Here is an 18,661-nt window from a genome sequence, read left to right as displayed (position 1 = left end):
CCTTGTGTGCGGTGATCGGTATGCGACTACATCGCCTCCGTAACCGAGCATCGGCAAGATGTGAAGCCATTGTTGCTGTAGACATATCAGGTCACTCCACTGGGCTCCTTGGTCGAATTGAAAGTCATACCAATACCTGGAATTCCTACAGTTGCTCCCTTGTCGCCTGTTGGTTCTTCCCTATTGTTGGATATATATCTATCCTCGGGCAGCTGGCCGTGAACCACCCTATCTTGGTCTAAATCAAGGCGACCACTGGTTAGGATTTATCTAGAGAGCGTGGGCCGAGGAAGAACAAACAACCGGGTAGCAGAAAGCGGAGACAGGTATCATCTTGTTCTTGTCCATTAGTCTGTATAGTATTTCCCGATCCTTCACTACCACTCGCAAAACACTATGGGGTATGTCCTTTGCCATCCATTGGCGCAAGTGTTTCCGCCACCCGTCATGCTGTAACAGACAGCATCGCGATATTTATCGCACTTGAACGTGCCAACCTTGGTGCCGCCCGGTGAGACGGGCAGGTTATCGCCATGGTAGGTACAGGTGGCGCCGAAGGCCTTCCAGCCGCCGGTGTTATCGCCCAGTCCATGATAGGCACCGTCATGCCGGACCTGGTCCGGCGTGATGACCTCGGGACAGCCTAGGCCGCCGTGGAGGTTGTTCTGATAGTATTCGAAGAGGTCCCACTGCACCGCATCCTTGTCGCGATCGTCCTCGTAATAGGTAATTTCGATCCCTCCACCGTAGGGGCCGTTGCTGGGGGCGGGACCGGTGTTGGTCGGGGTTGGATAGAGGACGGACAATGTACCGTAGGCAGAGGAATATACCGAGTCCAACGAGCTCGCGATGCTGGATTCAGCATCCGGGTTACTGGTCTGACTGGGCCTATGCTCCCAGGTCGTGGCCATCTTTACTCCAGCCGGCGGCGTGCCCACGATCTTGGTCGACGACGCCGTCGCGGAGCATCCGGTCGTGCTGGAGCAATGAAAATCGCAGCCAGAGCCCGCAACGCAGGCAGTCGAGCAGACCTGGGCGGTGCGAGTGCTGCACTCCTCCTCATTTTCGCCCTCGCCCTCTGAAGAGCCGCCGCCGCCGCCGGACCCTCCGCCACCGTTGATCGACCCGCCGCCGGGAGGGCAATGGAGACAGGGACCATCACAGAAGGGAAAGCAGCCATGGCCAGTGCCTTTGCTCCCCTTGCTGGCAGAAGGGGTGGGGCTTTCAGATGACCAGGTGGTCGTGCGCGTATTAAGCACGGAGTCCTTACTGGTCTGGGACCACGGATACGGCGGAGGAGTGATGGTCGTCGTGGTGCTCGTCGCGCTGGGGCCAGTCCCTTGAGGAGGCAGCACGTAGATCATATGAGGCAGGTCGATGCTGCTGGTCATCTCCAGGGTAGAGGAACCAGTCTGGCTGGCGTTGATTACGGCTTGCCAGACGGGAATGTCTGTCCTCACAACTGATTGAATGTTAGAGATATCCTGTGTACAGCACGGGAGCGGGATGCTTCTTACTAGGGGGGAAGGTGATGGTGATGGTGGTCGTCGTCACGTCGAAGCCACGGACGGTGCCCGTCGCCCCATCCTCGTCGGTGGTGGTTCGGGTAGACGCCGTCTTGCGAGTAATGGGTGTCTCCCAGGTAGGGATGGTGATTTGAGTTGGCTCGTCCAGAGGCAATGGGGGCAAGATCAGGGTGCAGGGGGGCTGACATCCAACCACTGGTGACGGATGCCCCCAGATCTCCGGTGCGATATACACCTCTCCATCGCCCGATCCCGCCCCCGACCCTGACTCCGATCCGCTCGAGCCTTCGACGCAGGCGGGATCAGGACAGTAACCGCGCTGACAGGTGTATTCGCACAGAGGGCCGTAGATGGCCTCATCCATCCCCGGTCCCGGCTTCCCTACTACGTCAGAGGTGGGATCTAAGACATTCACAGCACCTTGACCCGTGCAGGTACATGCGTTCATCGGACAGAAGCCATGGGTACAGCTGAAGTCGCAGAGGCCTGCCAGGTTTCCCTCTCCCTTGCCGGATGTGCAGGCCGGCGGCAAGAACGGAGAGACCGTGGGTGTGGTGAGAGGAACCTCGACGGTGCCGCAGGCCGTTGGAGGACAGTGGCCCAGGTTGCAGTCAAAATTGCACAGGCCACTGTAGCTGGCGTCCTCGCCGGCGATGGGGTAGCCGACCACCCCCGTGGAATTCGGTTTCTCGTAGCCCAGCCCCATTTGCGTACATGTGCAGGCGCCCAGCGGACAGTAACCGTATGTGCAGGCGAATTCACAGATGCCGGCGAAATTATTCGCACCTGTGCCGTTCATACAGGTCTGCTTGGAAAGGAGCAGGTCCGGCGTGGCGGAGACTTTGCCGCCCACGGCGCCGCCCACCCAGGCATTGTAGTTCTGGATTCCGTTAGGACAGCTGGTGGAGATGGCCTTGCCCTCGATCGTTGCGAAGACCTTGTTGTCGCGCATGAGGGAGACGGTGACAGGTCCCGTGCGGCCGTTGATGGCGACACTGCCGTGATAGACACCGATATTCTCGTTGGGCACCGAGCTCCACGCGGCCGTCTGAGCGGAGCCTCCAATCGAGACCACTACGCCCGAGAAAGACCCCAGGACGGCGGAGTAGAAGATGCGATCCTGGACCACCTCAGCCGGCGGGAATTCGATCTGCAGCTGCGAGGCGGTATTGGCACTGGTGCCTCCGCTGCTGCAGGCGGCCGCCGGGCTCAGTCGATACCAGGCCACGATGCTTTCTTCCGTGACCGTGGCGGTCCCCTCCTTATACATGTCGATGAAGAACGGGAGGGTCTTGCGCCAGGCGTCGTGGGGCATATCTTTCACGTAGTTGAAGGGGGCCTTTCCGATCGCGAAGGCCTCCATCGCCTTGTCATACAAGGGTCCGATGTAGTGGGACTCACCGTAGTCATTCCACGAGATTATTTGGACAAATTCCGGCTGAACGTAGAGCACTTCCTGCCAGCGGTCATGCCACAGGTGGTCGCCGCGCCACAGCCAATTCTTCTTGTATCCCGGCAGATTGGTATAGAACCAGGGAGACACGGGCATCATGTATGGCAGACTGGCCAGATACTGGATATAGGAGGCGTCGATGTAGGTGTTCATGTCTTGGGGACCCCAGGGCCAGCCTGCCCAGCTGAATAGGCCGTCCACAACCCCGGTTTCGACAGCGGGCTTGGCCCCCAGGGACGACCAACTCGGGATGAAGAAGCAGCCCGTGGCCGCCTTGATCGCGGGCCAGTCGTCAGCGCGACCGGGGCCCTCAAACGTGGAAACAAACGCCTGTCCCTTGTAGAAGTAATACGAGGAGTGAGCGCTGTACTGGTTGATCAGATTGATAACGTCACTCTTCGGCCAGTTGCCATTGCCGGCGTAATCAAATGAAAAGAAGAGTTTGAAGCCAACGCTATCGGCGGCGGAGAAGGCTGCCGGCAGAGCATCGATGTTGTTAGGATCGTTATATGCCATGTTCAAGGCAAAGGCGTCGATGTGCGCATCCTGGGCCAATTTCATGTCCGTCTTCCAGTCATCGCTGGTGTAGTTGGCCGAATTTGTGACCTGGCCGACCTCGTTAGCACGCCTGCGATAGCCTGAAAGCAAATGCCACGGGAATACATACCATGAAGTGAGCAAAGACCGCTGCTGCCTGCACGCGGCAGGCCAGCAGGAGGACCGTTGCCCAAGCCAGGAACAACCCCATCGTAGGCTTGACTCGCACGGCACTCGGAAGACTGGTTGAAGTCGAATACTTGGAGGAACCCCCGGGTTTTGACATATAAAATGCTATCGCGCTCTGGGCCAGTCCCTTTGGGAGCCCCGGCGAGACTGAGACATTCCTAACAAGACTCCACCCCAAATCTCGGAGGAAATATTGCAGTGGATGAGACCGGAGATTGGACTTTGATGCTTTGAATCCTGCATTGGACGTTTCCGGCGGCGTAGCAGGCTGGTGGCCTGGATAGGAGCGAGTCGAGGGTTGTTTCCGAGTTCCTATCCACGTTCCGGGAGGATATAGTTCACGTTAGGGCAGGGCCAGTCCGCACTAGGCGTGTCGGTCCTCCACTTGGCGCGACGGCTAAGAAATCTCTGCAATTGCTAAATACTGATAGGAAAACCGTACCCGAACGGACCCCAAATTGAGAAACCAAGTGCACTCCGTCGGCATCCGTGGATTGCAGCACCCGAGTAAGCCGCTGATCGATAGTGCGATATTAGATGATTTAGGTCCCGTTCTGTGAGCCCCTGTGAGTCCCCAGAAGTCCCTGCAAATCCATGCCAACCCCTCTCCAACCCTGTAAATCTTTGAAACCAAGGCTTGGGCTTAGATGCTTGGTCCTGCTACAGATCTTGCTACAATGCATTCCTAGACTAGGTTGGCGGCCGCAAACAGCTCACGAACCGCTCGGAAGTAAACAATGTAAGCTGTAACGGGTGGAAGTCTCTCTCCAAACTCATTCGCTCGTAAAACTATCTCAATCCTTATCACACCACTGCGAAGTTTCCTAGCCGCCCTTCCTCTATCCACGCGCCGGCCCTCCAACTCTGGCAAAAGTCCGTCGACCCCCTTATCGGTGGTGGCGGCCATGTGCTCGACGCCTATGGTGATCCGCTCCGCGCTTCGGCTCCGGCTAGAGAGATAGTTTCCACGGTTAGATAGATGCAACTTCCAGGTGCGACAAACACAAGGGGTGGGGACTATACTGAACCGGTCGGCTCCGTTGCCACGCGAGTACTAGTGCTCACAGAGCTGTCAGAAGAAGCCTCGGTGGCATTCGCAAGGGTGGGCGCACATCCGCCAAAGGTGAAGCCGCTGCTGAACGAAGTGCTCAGCGCCGCGTTGCGGTGAAGGTCGCATTGGCTGGAATGGGCGACGTAGAGCCATGAGTGGCACTTCTCAACCTCGCCACACCAGTGCTGGCAGTCGGCGGCAGTGTCCATATCAAAGCTGAAAGCAATAGGCGCACCGCTAAAGCAGGCCACGGTTTCGTTGTGGACAGTGGCCCAGCAGTCGGAGGAGGCATGGGTGCCCATCAGAGCTAGCGCCGTGGTCAGGAAGATCAACGACAAGGGCGCCATGTTTGCCCAAAACGACAAATGAATAGGTCGGTATCTAGATGGCCGTTGCCAAAATGATGCGGGCTCGCTACCACCAGGTCTTCTTACATACCTTTTTCGAGAGCGCGCATGGCCCTCTGCTACGAGGCCAGCCCAGAGCCGAGTCGGAGTGGCCCACTTCCAATCGTTGATTCCGAGCTCGTTAGTGAACAATCGCCAACGGATAAACCGGCAGTGGCAAGGGACGCTTTCTTCAAATGTTCGTGATATCGGAGTCTACTCCTAGTACCAACCCAGCAGGGTTTTTTCTAGCGTTTGGGGGCCAGGAACGACAAGAGATCGAGGCAATGCTCCAGTGCGGACACTAGTGGTAACTATTAGATCGGGAGCCAATCCCTGCCTTTGCACGAGAAGGGGACGGTGGATCGGGCAGTACTCAGTAGTCTGTTCCTAGACCACTCATCCGTACGGAGCGGTAATCTGGTAATCTCCGATGTTCTCTGGCACAAAGGATTTGAGGCTTCATGTCTCAGTCTAATCAAAACCGCCTGGCTAGTCCGTGGTATAGTGACGGGACCAGTCTTTACCGAGCCAGACCAGGGGAAGAGTGGTGAACGCATAAGACAAAAAAAGTCCCTCGGTGGCACAAGTTCTGTTTCCCTGCGTACCGTCCATCACTGCTATCATGGACCTCCGGTCGTTCCTCCTCTGCTGGCTGCTGATTGTGCCCGCCATCGCGGACACAACCATCGCTTCTCTCTTCGAGGTCAACCTGGATAACGACGCCAACGCCGGCTGTAAATCGCGGGCTAAAACGCTGGAAACATGGCTATCTGAAAGCAAGGCCTTGGTAGAGGCCGGCCTGAAGGTGTTTAGCCACGCAGAAAGTGAATCAAATGACGAGTATTCCGTTGCCGTACGGTATCTCAAAACATACTTCAACTTAACCCCGGGGGGCTCCGGAACGTCTCTTGTCAAGGGCGAGTTCGCCATTGACCCGCCACTCGACAGTCTTCGATCCGACTGCTGACCGTGCCACAGGAAACCTCCAGAAAGTACAAAAGTTCCTGCAGGGAACGCCGCTCCCGTTGGACCAAACGCCGCGGATGTATTGCCATGACACATGGCTCAAGAAACTCCGGCGAACGGACTCGGCCTTTGACGGTGACAGCTCGCATTACTTGAAGAGGATCAACGAGGATGGTTCGGAGAGCGAAATCCCGATTGAGGATGTTCCGGAATATCGGAACATGTTATGGGAACTGAACGAGAAGGACGAGGTCGTAAGCAACGGGTATGTCCCTTACTGGTCCGAAGAACTGAAGCAGTACGTCTTCGATAGCGACTACGGAGGCAAGACGCCCTGTACCTCGGACAGCGTCGGGGCCGCCCAGGATATGACCAGGCCCTCAACCATCACCTTGTGCCCGCGTAGCTTCAGCAGCACCGCGGGGGTTAGCGTCACGCTTGGGTCCAAGACCCCTAAAAACAAGCGGATCACGGGCGTCCTTTCACGAAGCGTAACCTTCTACCACGAGCTCTTCCATCTCGTCCTCGGCAGTGCCGACACGCCCGATACTACCTGTAAGTGCTGGGCACCCCTCGCACCGACGCGAGACCGTTCTCCCATGGCTGACTGTTGACAGACGACTGGGAGGAGATGCGAGAACGCCTGGACAGTCCGAAGAAGCGAGAGACGGCCGACAAACCGACCAACGAGCAACTAATCCGCCAAAACCCGGAGACTTATGTCTTCTTCAGCGTGGGCTATTGGTTCTTCCTGCAGCAGAACAGCAAATGGGGCGCCGATAGCAAGAAGCGATGGAGTTTCCATGCCGGCAGTGCCGAACTGGTTGCGCTGTAGTTGGTTGCTTTGTAGGGAAGTGTTATCAGGTCAGGGGGTCAGGCCTTCGTGCCACTGTCAAAATATCGTCTGAGATCCGGCATCATCTGGATATTATACTATGTTCCAGTTGTTTTACTTAATCCAAGAGTGGGCGGAGAAAATGCAAGAGATCATTGTAGTCGACTTCCATCCACCGGCCGTACAAGGCCTGCAATACCATCCACCCTTCTAGGCCCGATAGAAAGCCGCGGCTTCCTCTCCGGCAATGCGGCCGAAGACGACGCACTCCAACAGCGACGATCCTCCCAGACGGTTCTGTCCGTGGAGGCCGCCGGTGATTTCGCCCGCCGCCCAGAGACCCGGGATCGGGCGGCCGTGGTAATCCAGGGGCTGGCTATGTTCGTTGATCACGACGCCTCCCATGGTGAAGTGCACCACCGGCGTCACCTTGCCCACGTACACCTCGGACTCCGGTGTCACGTCGGTCAGGGTCCAGTTCCCAAAGGACTCGCGTGCAAACTCATCCTCCTTCCTTGTCGCCACCACGTCGGCATAGTCCCGCAAGGTGCTCTCCAGCGCCGGCATTTCCCTAGCCATCTCGCCAACCGTCGTCTTGCGTATCAGCCCCTTCCACATATAAAAGCCCAGATGCGTCTCCAACACCGCGGCGGCCCCTTGGTCCAGCACCAGCTTCACATCCCACTGCGTCGCCTCCGTGGGAAGTCGATCCGCCTGCCGCATCGCCTCGCCCGTTACCTTCTCCCGCGTCTCCAACTCGTTGACGAATCTCATGCCATCTCCTCGCACCAAGATGCCGCCTTCCCCGCGCAGGGCCTCCGCTGCCAGGATCTTCACCGCCGCCTCGGCATCGGCGCCATCTACGAATCCCGTCGGATGCACCTGCACGCGGTCCATATCCACCACAGCGGCCCCGATCTCCTGGAGCAGCGGCTGCGTCCCTTCGCGTGGTTCGTTCGTGGAGGGGATCCCAGCCAGATCGGGGCGATACTGTGCCAACAATCCGCGCGCATCGCCGGCGAAGCCCCCCGTCGCCACGACGACGGGCCCGTAGGCCCTCTCCACCACGGTTTCGTTGCTCGCCGTGACCAGCGTATACTCCACCCCCGTCACGGCTCCGTCCTTCTCTCGCAGCAGCTTGGTCACCTTCCTACCTGTCTCCATGCGAAACAGATCGTCCTCACTCACTCGCTTCAACAGCGTGCTGACAATATCATATCCGGGCGTTTTCTTTCCGGCACCGCGATGCGTCCGGGCCACGCTATGTCCACCCAAGCGCGTTACTCGACTCAGCTCCACTCCCTGCTCATCCGTCAGCCAAGACACCGCCTCCCCGGACTTGTACGTCAGAGTCTCGACGAGCTTTTCTCTGCGGGTCTTCTCCGCCCCCGCGGCGGAGATAAATGGTGCGCCGGCGGAAGTGGCCGTATCAGCGTAAAACGTAGCGACGCTGTCGAGGTTGGGAAGGGATTGGAACCGAGTCGGCGCGCCGTTGATTCCGGACGAAGCCTTGATACTGTTTCCGCCGGGCTTGGCGGAGCGTTCCAGCATCAGGACGGGGATACGCTGGGCGAGAAGCTGGACGGTGCTGGCCAGGCCGGCCAGGCCCGAGCCGATCACGATCACGGTGGTTGGTGTCATCGTCATGTGTAGTTCAGTTCAGTTGTAGAATATCGTACGGAGTAGAAAAAGGCGGAGATTGGAGATGGATAGTGGCTGGTATATCCAGAGTCCGAGGGGATCATACGATCGAAGGCGGGGGCAAAGGTGGTCTGTCGTGAGTCGTGACGTTGGACGATCAGCTCACCCTGCTCGTGGTCACACATAGAACGGACCAGACGGCATCTCTCGAGGATTTCCTGGTTACTTCGTATCCGCAGACTGCCTAGGTAGCCAGACTTATGCTCCGTACTGTCCACCGCGTCCGGTTGAATGCCGCGAAAATCAGGCATTTGGATCAGGCCACGGTGCCACCACCACTTCACAACACAAACCTCGCCAATGAAGAAATCAGGACTATACATTACAGGCAAACGCCCTACCTCGAGTAGGATCATATCAACAGACCGAAAAGTCTACCTCCCATGCGCAGAATACGGCGGCGGGGGCGTGGCTGCATCTCTCTCCCTCTCTAACGCCTGCAGCCCGCTCAACTCCATCCTCGCCCGACTCGCCCTTCGAGACTTCTTTTTCACACAGATAAACACAATCCCCACAGCAATAGCAATGGCCACCACAGGAACAACAACGCCGATGGCGATCTTCGCTCCTTTACTCAGAGCCCCCTTCGAGGGCGCATAGCTGCAGGCGACCGACGATCTACCCTCCGGATACCGCGTGGTTTTCTCTATGGCGGCAAGGAAGGCGTCACAGTCGAGATTGGTGCTGGAGGTGATGTTGATGGAGGTGAAATTGGTGAGTCGGGGGGCGTGGACTCTAGAAATGCGCCAGGGGATCAGTCGATCGGTCTAGAAAAGGTAGGGCAAACGGTAACCGACTCTTTCACATTGCCATAGAGATTCATCTGGTCTTGCACAGATCGAAGTCTCGGCAAGTCCAAATGGAACGGCTTCTCCAGTTTCTCCATGTGCAGAGTCAATCCGGATTCGGACCCTGACCCGTTGAGGGACCCGACGGTCGTTAATCGAGGGAGTGTTATGCTAGAAGATGTGTGGCGTTAACAGACCAACATTCCACAAACTCTCGCTGGTCCAAGAGGCAAAAGCAGTACTCACTTCTCCGTCGCGCCCGCCAGGTTTACAGACCCCGCCAACTCCAGCGAAGGAAAGTCTATCCTGCCATGATTGGAGCTCCCGGGCTCGTCGCCACTGCTATTGGCGGCATGGTAGTCGATGGTGAGGGCACCGTGCACGGTCCGTAGATCGGGTAGATCCAGACTGCCAAATCATTAGCCCTGGTATGAATAGCGCGACACGGTTGCGAAACGTACGTGCTCAGGGCCCGACTGATGTTGATCGAGTCCGCCTCCACCAACGAGTCAAGCTCGAGATTCAGCGCGTATTCGTCCACATATACCGAAATATCGCCCACGGTCTCCAACCCTCGTAAGTAGAGCTCGTACACCGAGAACCCTTCGTGCACCTTCAGTCCGCCCAGGTGGAACAGGTTGGGTGCGTTGAAAAAATGGACAACGGGTCGGGAGTCGCGATCGTGGTCGTGGTCCGGTCGAAATTCGATGGTGCCGGTGACATTGTAAATGCCTCGAAGGTACAGTTCGCCGTCAATGCTCGTGCCGATGTTGATGTTTCCGACGATCGTGGTGCAGGAATCGAAGAGCCGGGTGGTGTTGTCGTTGGGATGGACGGTGAAATTACCATGGCACTCTTCAGCGGCCGCGCCTATTGTCCCTGGTTAGCGGGGGCGCCTTTTGTTATGGAGAGTCCGGTGCCTTCCATACCTACCCGTTAGAATGGCGGGCAGCGCCCAAACTAACCAGGGTCGCATTTTCACGGTCGTCACGATGGCACCTGGCTAAGGAGGGTCGAAGATGACCGGCGGTTGGGGGCTGGGTCTTGAGGCGAGGGGCATGGTTTGCGATAAGAAAATAGGGGATTGGGCTGCTTTTATAGTCCTGCCGTGGAGTGCAGATGGTCGCGGTTTCATTTTTGCGCCTGGTCGGAAGATTGGTACATTTGGGGGCCAAAGCTGGTCTTCTTCCACGCTATTACGGACCCAATCCTTAGCGTTCACCCTTCTCGACCAGTAGGGCAGAGGCTGTGGATGGCCTGGATTGTGTGAGGGCAGTCAATTCCTCAAGACTGCACAGGAAGCGGTGCATGACTGTCTGTTTGTAGCGGGCGCTGCGAAATCATGGAGTCGAAGATGAAGTTCGAGGGAGATGGGAAGGGGGGGATCAGAAAGAGGGATTCACCCACGAGTCACGTGGGTATGTCTGCCAAGACTGACATCAGCCTGAGGCATCGTCGACCTCAAGGCTTGCCCTCCTACTGCGGCTTAACGACGAATTCACCGATCTTTCTCTTCTCGCTCTACACCGAGATACTCGCGTTATTGTATGACATTGGGCCATTTCGACTCTCCTACTACTGCTGCTGCCGTCTCAAGTTCCCGTCTTCACCACGATTCCGTTCTATCATTTGTCGGTCCACTATTTATGTATAATTCGAGTATCCTTCTTAGCGCGTACTATAGGACATGTTCTTTCAACTCTGCATACGGGCGATTGGAAACGGAGATGATCCCAACCACCGATCTCACTGGGGATTCATTTTCTATACACCGGGAGAGGACTACGGTGACCTCTACCACGTACAAGTGATAGACCTGCCGAGGCTCTGGTATCAAGCGGACACTCGTCAGGCCGTCAATATCAAAGAGCAGCAAGCGGTTGGGATGTGCAGAATCGCGCTTCTGGACACCAGACTCCGCGCACACGCTGTTCAGGTCATCCAGGGCGAGCCAGCCCCCAGGGACGGCAAAAGTCGTTGTCAAGATTGGACGGTCCAGGTTTTGATTTCCCTCGAGGCGGAAGAACTGGTCGAACCTGGAACTGCTGAAACATGGAGTAAGAGGGTTGGGATGAAAGCAAAGGATCTTGCAGAAGACTGTGGCAACGACTGGATTGTTCTCTGCGACTGAAATGTCTAAGTGCTGTACATGGTGTTGAATTGTTTGGAATCCTAAGAAGCAGGCGATGACCGCTAAGGGACATGTACACTAAGCTCTAATAGGACTAGACCGAGGACAGCCCTGATATATTGACTCAGACACAATCTTAATAAGCGCAACTTCGCCAGGGGCATTCTAATAATAGGAAGTCATAGCACAGCCAGAAGAGGAAACACGACGAGGAATTTTACCTTCTGTACAATCATACCCACTGCTGAGGTTTGGCCATTCAATGCACTATCATCTCCACAATGTTCTGTCAAGATTGCTCAGCACTGTTCAGAAACTTGAATCGAGTGAATCGATGCTACCTTAAATGCAGTTGCAAGGGTCCGCAGTGGGAATGCAAACACACTTCTGACCATCCGGGCAATCACTTCCTCCCCAGTTAGTTGCAACGCCGCTTGAAGATAAGTTGGCCATTCTCGTCTCTTGTCCCAAGAGTACAGTAGCCATTATTGGGAGCCCGCTCATGAGCGGCGGCAGAGACAAAGGCAACCAGAGTGCCAAAAGCAAGAAGATTGAGAAGCTTCATTGTGGCAGTTTAGGCTTTCTTTCGAGTGATGAGATATTGCAAGTTTTCTGATAATCAGAAATAGAATCAAGACCGTACCTCAGCTGAGTATTCATATTGTCCTCACACGTGACATTGTAGACCTCTCACCGTCAGGTCCTTCCTCAAGAAATCGCTCACCAAACGGGTCGCTGAATAGATGTATATTCACATCATGGCTGAAGATTCTTGACCTAGGCAGTGGAGGCTTATAAGTGTTTGATGGGCATAAGAAGCCAATTATAGTCATTTATTCGCAGTGAGCCCCATAGCCCCATAACGCCATGTCTATAAGGCCAATGCATCGCGCGTTTGTTGAGAGTCAAATAAGTCCCCGCGGGAACAGGAGAACACATCGGGGTGATCAATAGGCAGCGCAAATTTGAGCTATGAAGACACACACCAGAGATGCTTAAGACACCTAGGCCAAGTTTTATGAGCCGGTAAAGCAAGGTCCAAGGGCATCTGAAGTGCAAAAACCTTTTCCATGTCCGATTTGCATTGATATTATCGTCAGTCCGCTCTCTAATAGACAGAATGGAATGATGACAATTTGGTTCAAATGAGGATACGAGTGTGAAACAGCGCATCTGGTAGGTAATGCGAGCGGCACTCTAAGTTATACTTCTCTTCCAAGATTGGGTACTCCAGAGTAGGCCCTCGGGTATCCTGCCATCTACCTATTGATATGCGGCCGCCATCGAAAGCCTTTTGCCTCACCCTAGGCGGGATATCGGCTCTCCATCTGACGGAATCAGACAAAACCTCTGAACGGGTCTTGCAGGTCATCAAGAACTTCCAGGCAAGGCAGAGGTTTGATGGTGGATGGTCTTACGTCAGGCCCCGAGGCCCGTAAATGCAGGCGTAGATTCAAGTAATAATCCGGTGTATGGTAGTACTGTATTGCTTTGCTTCAAGTCAAGCCATCTATCTACCTTGTATCCCCAACACACACCTCAATGATCGTGGTCGTCATCTTCTTGGCTATCCTGCTCACGTACAGCCTCTCGTCTGCCGCCTTGAGCAGCGCGTCCCATTGCCGCAGTGTGCGCTCCTTCCCACCAAACAGCGTCATCATGTCGATGTCATACAGCATCGACGGGACTGACGGCGATGCTTCGTCCACTATTTGATCGCAGATCAGGATGCGGCTTCGGTTTGCGTCCATCGCTTCCGCCGTCTGCTTGAGAATGTGCACGCACGTGCTGTCGGGCCAGTCGTGGAAGATGTGTCGGAAGAAGTACGCCGCGGCGCCTGAATTGTTAGCCAATTCCTCACCATCAAAACCCTCAAAACTCACCCTTCACTGGCTGCGGGCCAAAGAAATCATGCCGCTGGATCTCCACCCCCGACACATCGCGGGTAGTCGAATCCACAGGAGCAAACCCATCCTGCACAATGAATCGCAGCCCACTGTCCGGATAGTATGCCTGGATCTTCCTGGCTACTTGCCCCAACCCCCCTCCAACATCGACAATCACGCCGCCGTCGGCGATCAGTTTGTTGAACGCGTACATTTCCGGTATCACGTCTAGCGTATTCAGGTTGACGGCCTGCATTGCGCGCGCGAACCGCTGTCTCCGGCCGAGGTCCTCGGTAGCCAGATAGTCCCAGAAATTACGCTGGGTGTTAAACGCCAGATGGAAGCCGAAGGAGTCGTTGCTGCGGGGTTCGCGATACCCCCCTGCGGCGAGGGCGTCTGCTTGGCGGCTGGAGGCGCGGAAGGGCTCGTCGAGTCTGGGAGTGTTAGGGTGGATGGGATGGCTGGGTTGTGTAGTAGGCTCTACCTGTGTGCTAGGAGGTGGTACTCGTTTGGTCCACGCATGCTCCAGGACATAGCGGTATGGGCGTAGTAGCCTGGCTCTGGCTCGGCGAAGATGTATTTGTTTGTGAGGACTCGCATGATGCGCGCTGGCCTGTTAATATGCTTCGCGCTGCGACAAAGGGTGACATACTCAATAGTGCCTCTTCAGCACCAACGGCAGCTGCGAGGTCCCTGGCCGCAACATTTCCATTCTTTGGGATATGTTCGTGGACACGAAGGTGGAGAACCGTTTGCAGACACGAGCAAAAGTGGAACTACCATGTCAGCTGCGTCTGGATATAAGGAAAGGTAAGTACCTGCAACGAGCTGATCAAAAGGTTCATCTTTGGATCCATCGTCCGTGCGCAGATCTCCTGCGCCAGCTCGATGATCTTCTCTTTGCTTGCTACCCCGTCCGCATGCCTGACGGCCGGAGAGTCCACTGCACTGGGGTCCAGAGACGGCAATGGGAGCTTTTCGTCTCTCAGATAGCCTACATAGGCGCTCATCGCCTCCGTGAGGTCCTTCCCGAGTGCTTCAAACTCGGTGCCGTGGTCCTTTCGCGCCGTGTGGATACTGACGAACGGGGGCTTGACGGCATACGAGCCTGCGAAACAGTCAGAAGCGCTATAGCCAGGTTCATCAACCACAATCTCACCATCGTTGACAATAGTAGTAACAGTCATCTCGAAACTTCAATGAGATTGATTGACATTCGGACAACGGATTTGCACATGGAACCTTATATTTCGCGTCCTGCTAGATTGGCTTCATCCACCATGTGTGGAATTTCCTCGGAGTAACCGAGCAGCAGCGAACCCAAGAATCCCAAACCAATATACCGGAAGGCAAATCACCTAGCCGGAACAGGGATCCCGCTATGGCCACATCCCAGACCGCGCAGATCTCCAATCCTCAGCTGTTGGGAAACGGGTCATCACAGCGACACTAAGCTGGTCTGCAGAGCGAACTTTACGAGCCGCCACTTATGCAATGACCCCACGAATTAACCGATGTACGTGGCAGGGGGGCTACTGTGCTCAATCTTGAAGGATCGTGGCTTGCTGAGTTTGGTAGCTGCTTTTACTTAGACGAAGGTGGTAAGTGCTCCGGAGCTCAGAATACTCCGCATGCATGATATACACCGTATAGCCTGGACAAGGTTACTTCCAGGGGGATTGTTTGCGCCGCGTGAGTGATCTAATTCTTTGCGAAGATGATGAAGGATGGGCGGCGTAATTGGGTACTAGCTATGGACCTAGTACTTCTGGTACAGCTTCCTGAAATCTGGTCTATGACAGCGTCAGATTACTATCCACATCCTAGTGTGATAGCAATATATACTCTCGGGGAATATCCGATTGTTCCGACAAGTGGCGATGGCAGCGCTTTTTTGATAAAATTTTGAAGTTGACCGTACCTTTTTATTTGTACAGTGCAGCAATTACATGCCTGTAGTAATGGAATGATTATATAAGACATGGTAATTCGGAATTGCACCGGTGGCCCTCAGGACCATTTCGAATGGCTGCATAATGGAGTCGGAAAACTCGGAAATTGGCTACGTGGCAATGCCCAGTCCCACCGCCAATACAGAATCCAAGCCAGTCAACCCCAAGTAAAGACACCTAACTAGTGAGATCCTCATAAACTACTGTGTACATACATATCAAGCCATCACACGAAGGATTGATCAAGAAAAAATCCCTCATCGTCTCCTCACCAACTACCTAACCATGTCCCCGCTCGCGAATAGGAAACCCCGCCCTGGCCGGTGAATCATTCTGCCGCATGCAAATCAGCTCGAGTGCTTCGAATAACCCCTATCTGGTCTAGTTGATGTGATTATCGAGGCCCGCCTGCATACGGAGTACACCGTACGCGAGCGAGGACCTGGCCCGCGGGTCAATCTGGATCTGGCGGGCCGAGCCGGTGTGGCAATACTGGATGAGCTGGTAATGACATCGGTGGTTGCGCGTATGCGGATGGAGGGCTTAGTGCTTATTTTGGGGCAGACTTTTTCGGCCGGGTAGTTATGTTTCGATTTGTTTTGGCGGCCAGGGAGTCCGCGAGTCCGGTTTGAACGATGTTATGATCGTAGTCTGGATTAGACAAATTCAAACACTACAGATTCCACGATTCATCGTTTCCATGTCAGACGTTGATCCATACTACTACCATCGCTATACCCCGCCCCCCCTGAATCCACGTATATTGAAGATAGTACACCGACATGGACACGATTATTTCTCAACCCACCATTTCCTGATCATCTTACTACCGCCAGTAGATTGTAAAAGATAGATACACTTGCGCCGTATGTAACCGCCGTCCTCCGTCTGTGCCCAAGCACCCCAAGGTAGAAATTTGTCCCTCAGACAGCTGGAAATGAACCCACAGGAGGGCTCCGTTCATTCGCGTCATTCGTTTCTATGACTTGATCATTCAAAGCCTTGAAGTCCTGCGGGATTTTCGAACACCTGTAGCGCTTTTGAGCCACCTACTGCGGCATGGGTCTCTGCCTTTTCGTACCGTATGTTGATGTAGACGGATGATTTCGGGGGATCAATGGGACAAAGCCTAGGATAAGGTGGCAGTAATGCGCAGATAACCCTCGTGCTGTCTTTCAACTACATACGTCTTGGGTTCCATCTACAGGCGAATATGTGTTAGAAGTAAATATGGTCCATTGAATAGGATTAGAGCTACCGAAATCACACCCCCTTCAAAAGATAAAACCCTAGAAAAAGAGTCAGTATTGAAAGGCCGTAGCTCAGAATCAAGACTTACTATATTCGTCCTGCGCATCTCTCCATACGTTCCCAATTTCAAAGCCCGCATTCTCAGCAAGCGCACTCATCTGTTGTTGGGTCCATTTTCCACTCATGAAATAGCGCACTTTCTCGTCCTTGGCAAACCCAACACTAGAGGGCCCAATATCCAGCTCCAAGTGCCGCTTCGGCGCGTAACTGAAATGCAGCTCATTCTGTTCCTTCTCGTATTCACAAATACAGTCCCAGTCATTCTCGTCGAAGACAACACGTCCAAGTAACTGGTTAGCATGGTGTAGACCGTGAAAAAGAAAAGTTCGCGATGGCTCCTCATTGGGGGAATATGCTTTCAGAAGTCTGTCCTCGACTGCGCAGCCGTCTGCTGAGATCAGGAAGTTACATTCGACTGAGATCTTGCGGCATGCTTGGCGAAATTTGCCTAGCAGTATGCTGGCGTCCTCCTGTCGTAAATTCGCGATGCTGTTGCCAACCCACAAGAAAGTCACAGTTGCAGCGGGTAACGAACTTCCGAGCCAGTCTGCGCAGTCCTCGTAGGTACCGATGAGCCCCGAGATGTGGATGTTCTTAGCACCCTTTAATTGCTCTCTCAAAGCACCCAGGCTCTTGCATAGTGCGTCCGAAGAGACATCCAGCGCGTAGTAATAAACCTCCTGGCGGTCCTTTTCGAGCGCGGAGAGGATGGCGGCTGTTTTGATAAGATTTCTATGCTCGTTAGTATATGGGCATTTAACAAAGTTGTGAACGCACCCGCAGCCCAACTCAATCAGGACAAAGCGGTCTGGCAGTCCGCGGGCAATGTCATGCCGGCTGTTGTGCAGTATTTCGAGCTCCCGGCTTTTGGGATAGTATGCTGGACTCTTCGTCCAGGCTTCGAAGTTCATCAGCCCTTTATCATCCCAGAGGAGAAGGGATGGCATCCGCTTGGGCGTTGAGAATAGCCCTGAGATGATGCCTGATCTCAGGTCCAGGAGCTCGGCTGACTGGCGGATATCGTGAAGTAGGGCCACGCTGGAGAGTAATGGGTCGGTCAACATCTTGGGGTGATTGGGTGTACTTGGTAAATTGAGTCTGGTATTCGTGCGCGGTGCGAATCCGTGTTCATTTACATGGTAATTGTATAGCCGAGATTGGCTTGTATGTTGATGGGACATGCCAATGGGATTCGATTGCAGCCCTCACTTGCTGACCTGCTGCTCTGCCGGGGTTGTAGAGAACCCTAGTAGCTGAGTTTATGCTGGAGTCATCCTTCCATACCTCTTCCAGTCATGGCTGCAGCAGTCTGTGGGGCTACGCCGGTCTCCAGTATTTCTAGTGGCGTCTCCTAGGACAGCTGAAGGCCACACTCGATCTGGGCAATGTTCCGAGGACCGGGATAGAGGTGCATAGATTTCGTACTGTACGACATGACGTTGGAGCTTGCATCTTGCGTGATTCTCTGTTAACAGGACGCGCTGACCAAGCACTGAGTAGGCCAATTCCAGGTGTCAAACGCACAGTGCATGTGTCCATTCCACAGGTACTCCAATCTGTCCTGCAGGCAGAGGCAGGTCTAGATTGCCTCGTCACGAAGTGGCGAAAGTGTTGTCGAAAACGATGCAAATAAAACAAAAGTACCCTGCAGCACGCCCCACACGCATGCTCTAACATGCCAAATTTCAGAGTTAACTTCCCGCAAAAGTGAAAATGCTCGTGCCGGGATTCAGATCCTTAACTACCCCGACCAGCTGAATCATGAATCCTTCAGGATTCATCCACCCCGGCACAGCAGATCCCATATATTTCAAACCCACATTGCATAAGTGCGTGTTACGCAACGATGGCGCTGTGGAGGTTCTTTCACTTTTGATTCGCCGGTTTGGCCCAATGTGTGGACCCATCTCGGGGATTGATTCCGTAGTGCATACACCGGAGTATAT

At 54.6% G+C, this 18,661-nt stretch overlaps 9 protein-coding genes across 9 annotated transcripts; 3 read left to right on the top strand and 6 right to left on the bottom strand.

The window, feature by feature from the left end:
- Window positions 1-346: 346 nt before the first annotated feature.
- LDX57_012692 (glycoside hydrolase family 71 protein) lies at window positions 347-4,114 on the bottom strand. Its single transcript, XM_046094442.1, has 3 exons — window positions 3,647-4,114; window positions 1,518-3,585; window positions 347-1,462 (listed from the first exon to the last, which is right to left on the bottom strand). Exons 1-3 carry the CDS (start codon window positions 3,800-3,802, stop codon window positions 378-380), a joined length of 3,309 nt encoding a protein of 1,102 aa, XP_045950421.1. The 5' UTR covers window positions 3,803-4,114; the 3' UTR covers window positions 347-377.
- Window positions 4,115-4,592: 478 nt separating this feature from the next.
- On the bottom strand, window positions 4,593-5,213 carry LDX57_012691 (uncharacterized protein; the record flags this gene model as incomplete). The annotated part of the gene is made up of 3 exons (XM_046094441.1): window positions 4,593-4,655; window positions 4,729-5,063; window positions 5,195-5,213. The coding sequence occupies 3 exons, from the start codon at window positions 5,211-5,213 to the stop codon at window positions 4,593-4,595; spliced, it is 417 nt and encodes a 138-aa protein (XP_045950420.1).
- Window positions 5,214-5,767: 554 nt separating this feature from the next.
- Window positions 5,768-6,112, top strand: LDX57_012690 (uncharacterized protein; the record flags this gene model as incomplete). The annotated part of the gene is made up of 1 exon (XM_046094440.1): window positions 5,768-6,112. The coding sequence occupies one exon, from the start codon at window positions 5,768-5,770 to the stop codon at window positions 6,110-6,112; it is 345 nt and encodes a 114-aa protein (XP_045950419.1).
- A 76-nt stretch (window positions 6,113-6,188) lies between these two features.
- On the top strand, window positions 6,189-6,946 carry LDX57_012689 (uncharacterized protein; the record flags this gene model as incomplete). The annotated part of the gene is made up of 2 exons (XM_046094439.1): window positions 6,189-6,666; window positions 6,729-6,946. The coding sequence occupies 2 exons, from the start codon at window positions 6,189-6,191 to the stop codon at window positions 6,944-6,946; spliced, it is 696 nt and encodes a 231-aa protein (XP_045950418.1).
- Window positions 6,947-7,156: 210 nt separating this feature from the next.
- On the bottom strand, window positions 7,157-8,593 carry frdA (putative FAD dependent oxidoreductase; the record flags this gene model as incomplete). The annotated part of the gene is made up of 1 exon (XM_046094438.1): window positions 7,157-8,593. The coding sequence occupies one exon, from the start codon at window positions 8,591-8,593 to the stop codon at window positions 7,157-7,159; it is 1,437 nt and encodes a 478-aa protein (XP_045950417.1).
- A 428-nt stretch (window positions 8,594-9,021) lies between these two features.
- On the bottom strand, window positions 9,022-10,411 carry LDX57_012687 (uncharacterized protein; the record flags this gene model as incomplete). Its single annotated transcript, XM_046094437.1, has 5 exons — window positions 9,022-9,382; window positions 9,445-9,606; window positions 9,682-9,843; window positions 9,897-10,305; window positions 10,369-10,411. The coding sequence occupies 5 exons, from the start codon at window positions 10,409-10,411 to the stop codon at window positions 9,022-9,024; spliced, it is 1,137 nt and encodes a 378-aa protein (XP_045950416.1).
- Window positions 10,412-11,122: 711 nt separating this feature from the next.
- Window positions 11,123-11,566, top strand: LDX57_012686 (uncharacterized protein; the record flags this gene model as incomplete). The annotated part of the gene is made up of 1 exon (XM_046094436.1): window positions 11,123-11,566. One exon carries the CDS (start codon window positions 11,123-11,125, stop codon window positions 11,564-11,566), a length of 444 nt encoding a protein of 147 aa, XP_045950415.1.
- Window positions 11,567-12,407: 841 nt separating this feature from the next.
- LDX57_012685 (uncharacterized protein) lies at window positions 12,408-15,390 on the bottom strand. Its single transcript, XM_046094435.1, has 6 exons — window positions 14,612-15,390; window positions 14,271-14,560; window positions 14,105-14,228; window positions 13,937-14,060; window positions 13,450-13,886; window positions 12,408-13,403 (listed from the first exon to the last, which is right to left on the bottom strand). Exons 1-6 carry the CDS (start codon window positions 14,637-14,639, stop codon window positions 13,081-13,083), a joined length of 1,326 nt encoding a protein of 441 aa, XP_045950414.1. The 5' UTR covers window positions 14,640-15,390; the 3' UTR covers window positions 12,408-13,080.
- Window positions 15,391-16,667: 1,277 nt separating this feature from the next.
- On the bottom strand, window positions 16,668-17,779 carry LDX57_012684 (uncharacterized protein; the record flags this gene model as incomplete). The annotated part of the gene is made up of 3 exons (XM_046094434.1): window positions 16,668-16,693; window positions 16,744-17,447; window positions 17,493-17,779. 3 exons carry the CDS (start codon window positions 17,777-17,779, stop codon window positions 16,668-16,670), a joined length of 1,017 nt encoding a protein of 338 aa, XP_045950413.1.
- Between the last annotated feature and the right edge of the window lie 882 nt (window positions 17,780-18,661).

Source organism: Aspergillus melleus (assembly GCF_016097325.1).
Source record: "Aspergillus melleus strain CBS 546.65 chromosome Unknown contig9, whole genome shotgun sequence".
NCBI lineage: Eukaryota > Fungi > Ascomycota > Eurotiomycetes > Eurotiales > Aspergillaceae > Aspergillus > Aspergillus melleus.
This window is presented reverse-complemented; position numbering and strand designations above follow the sequence as displayed.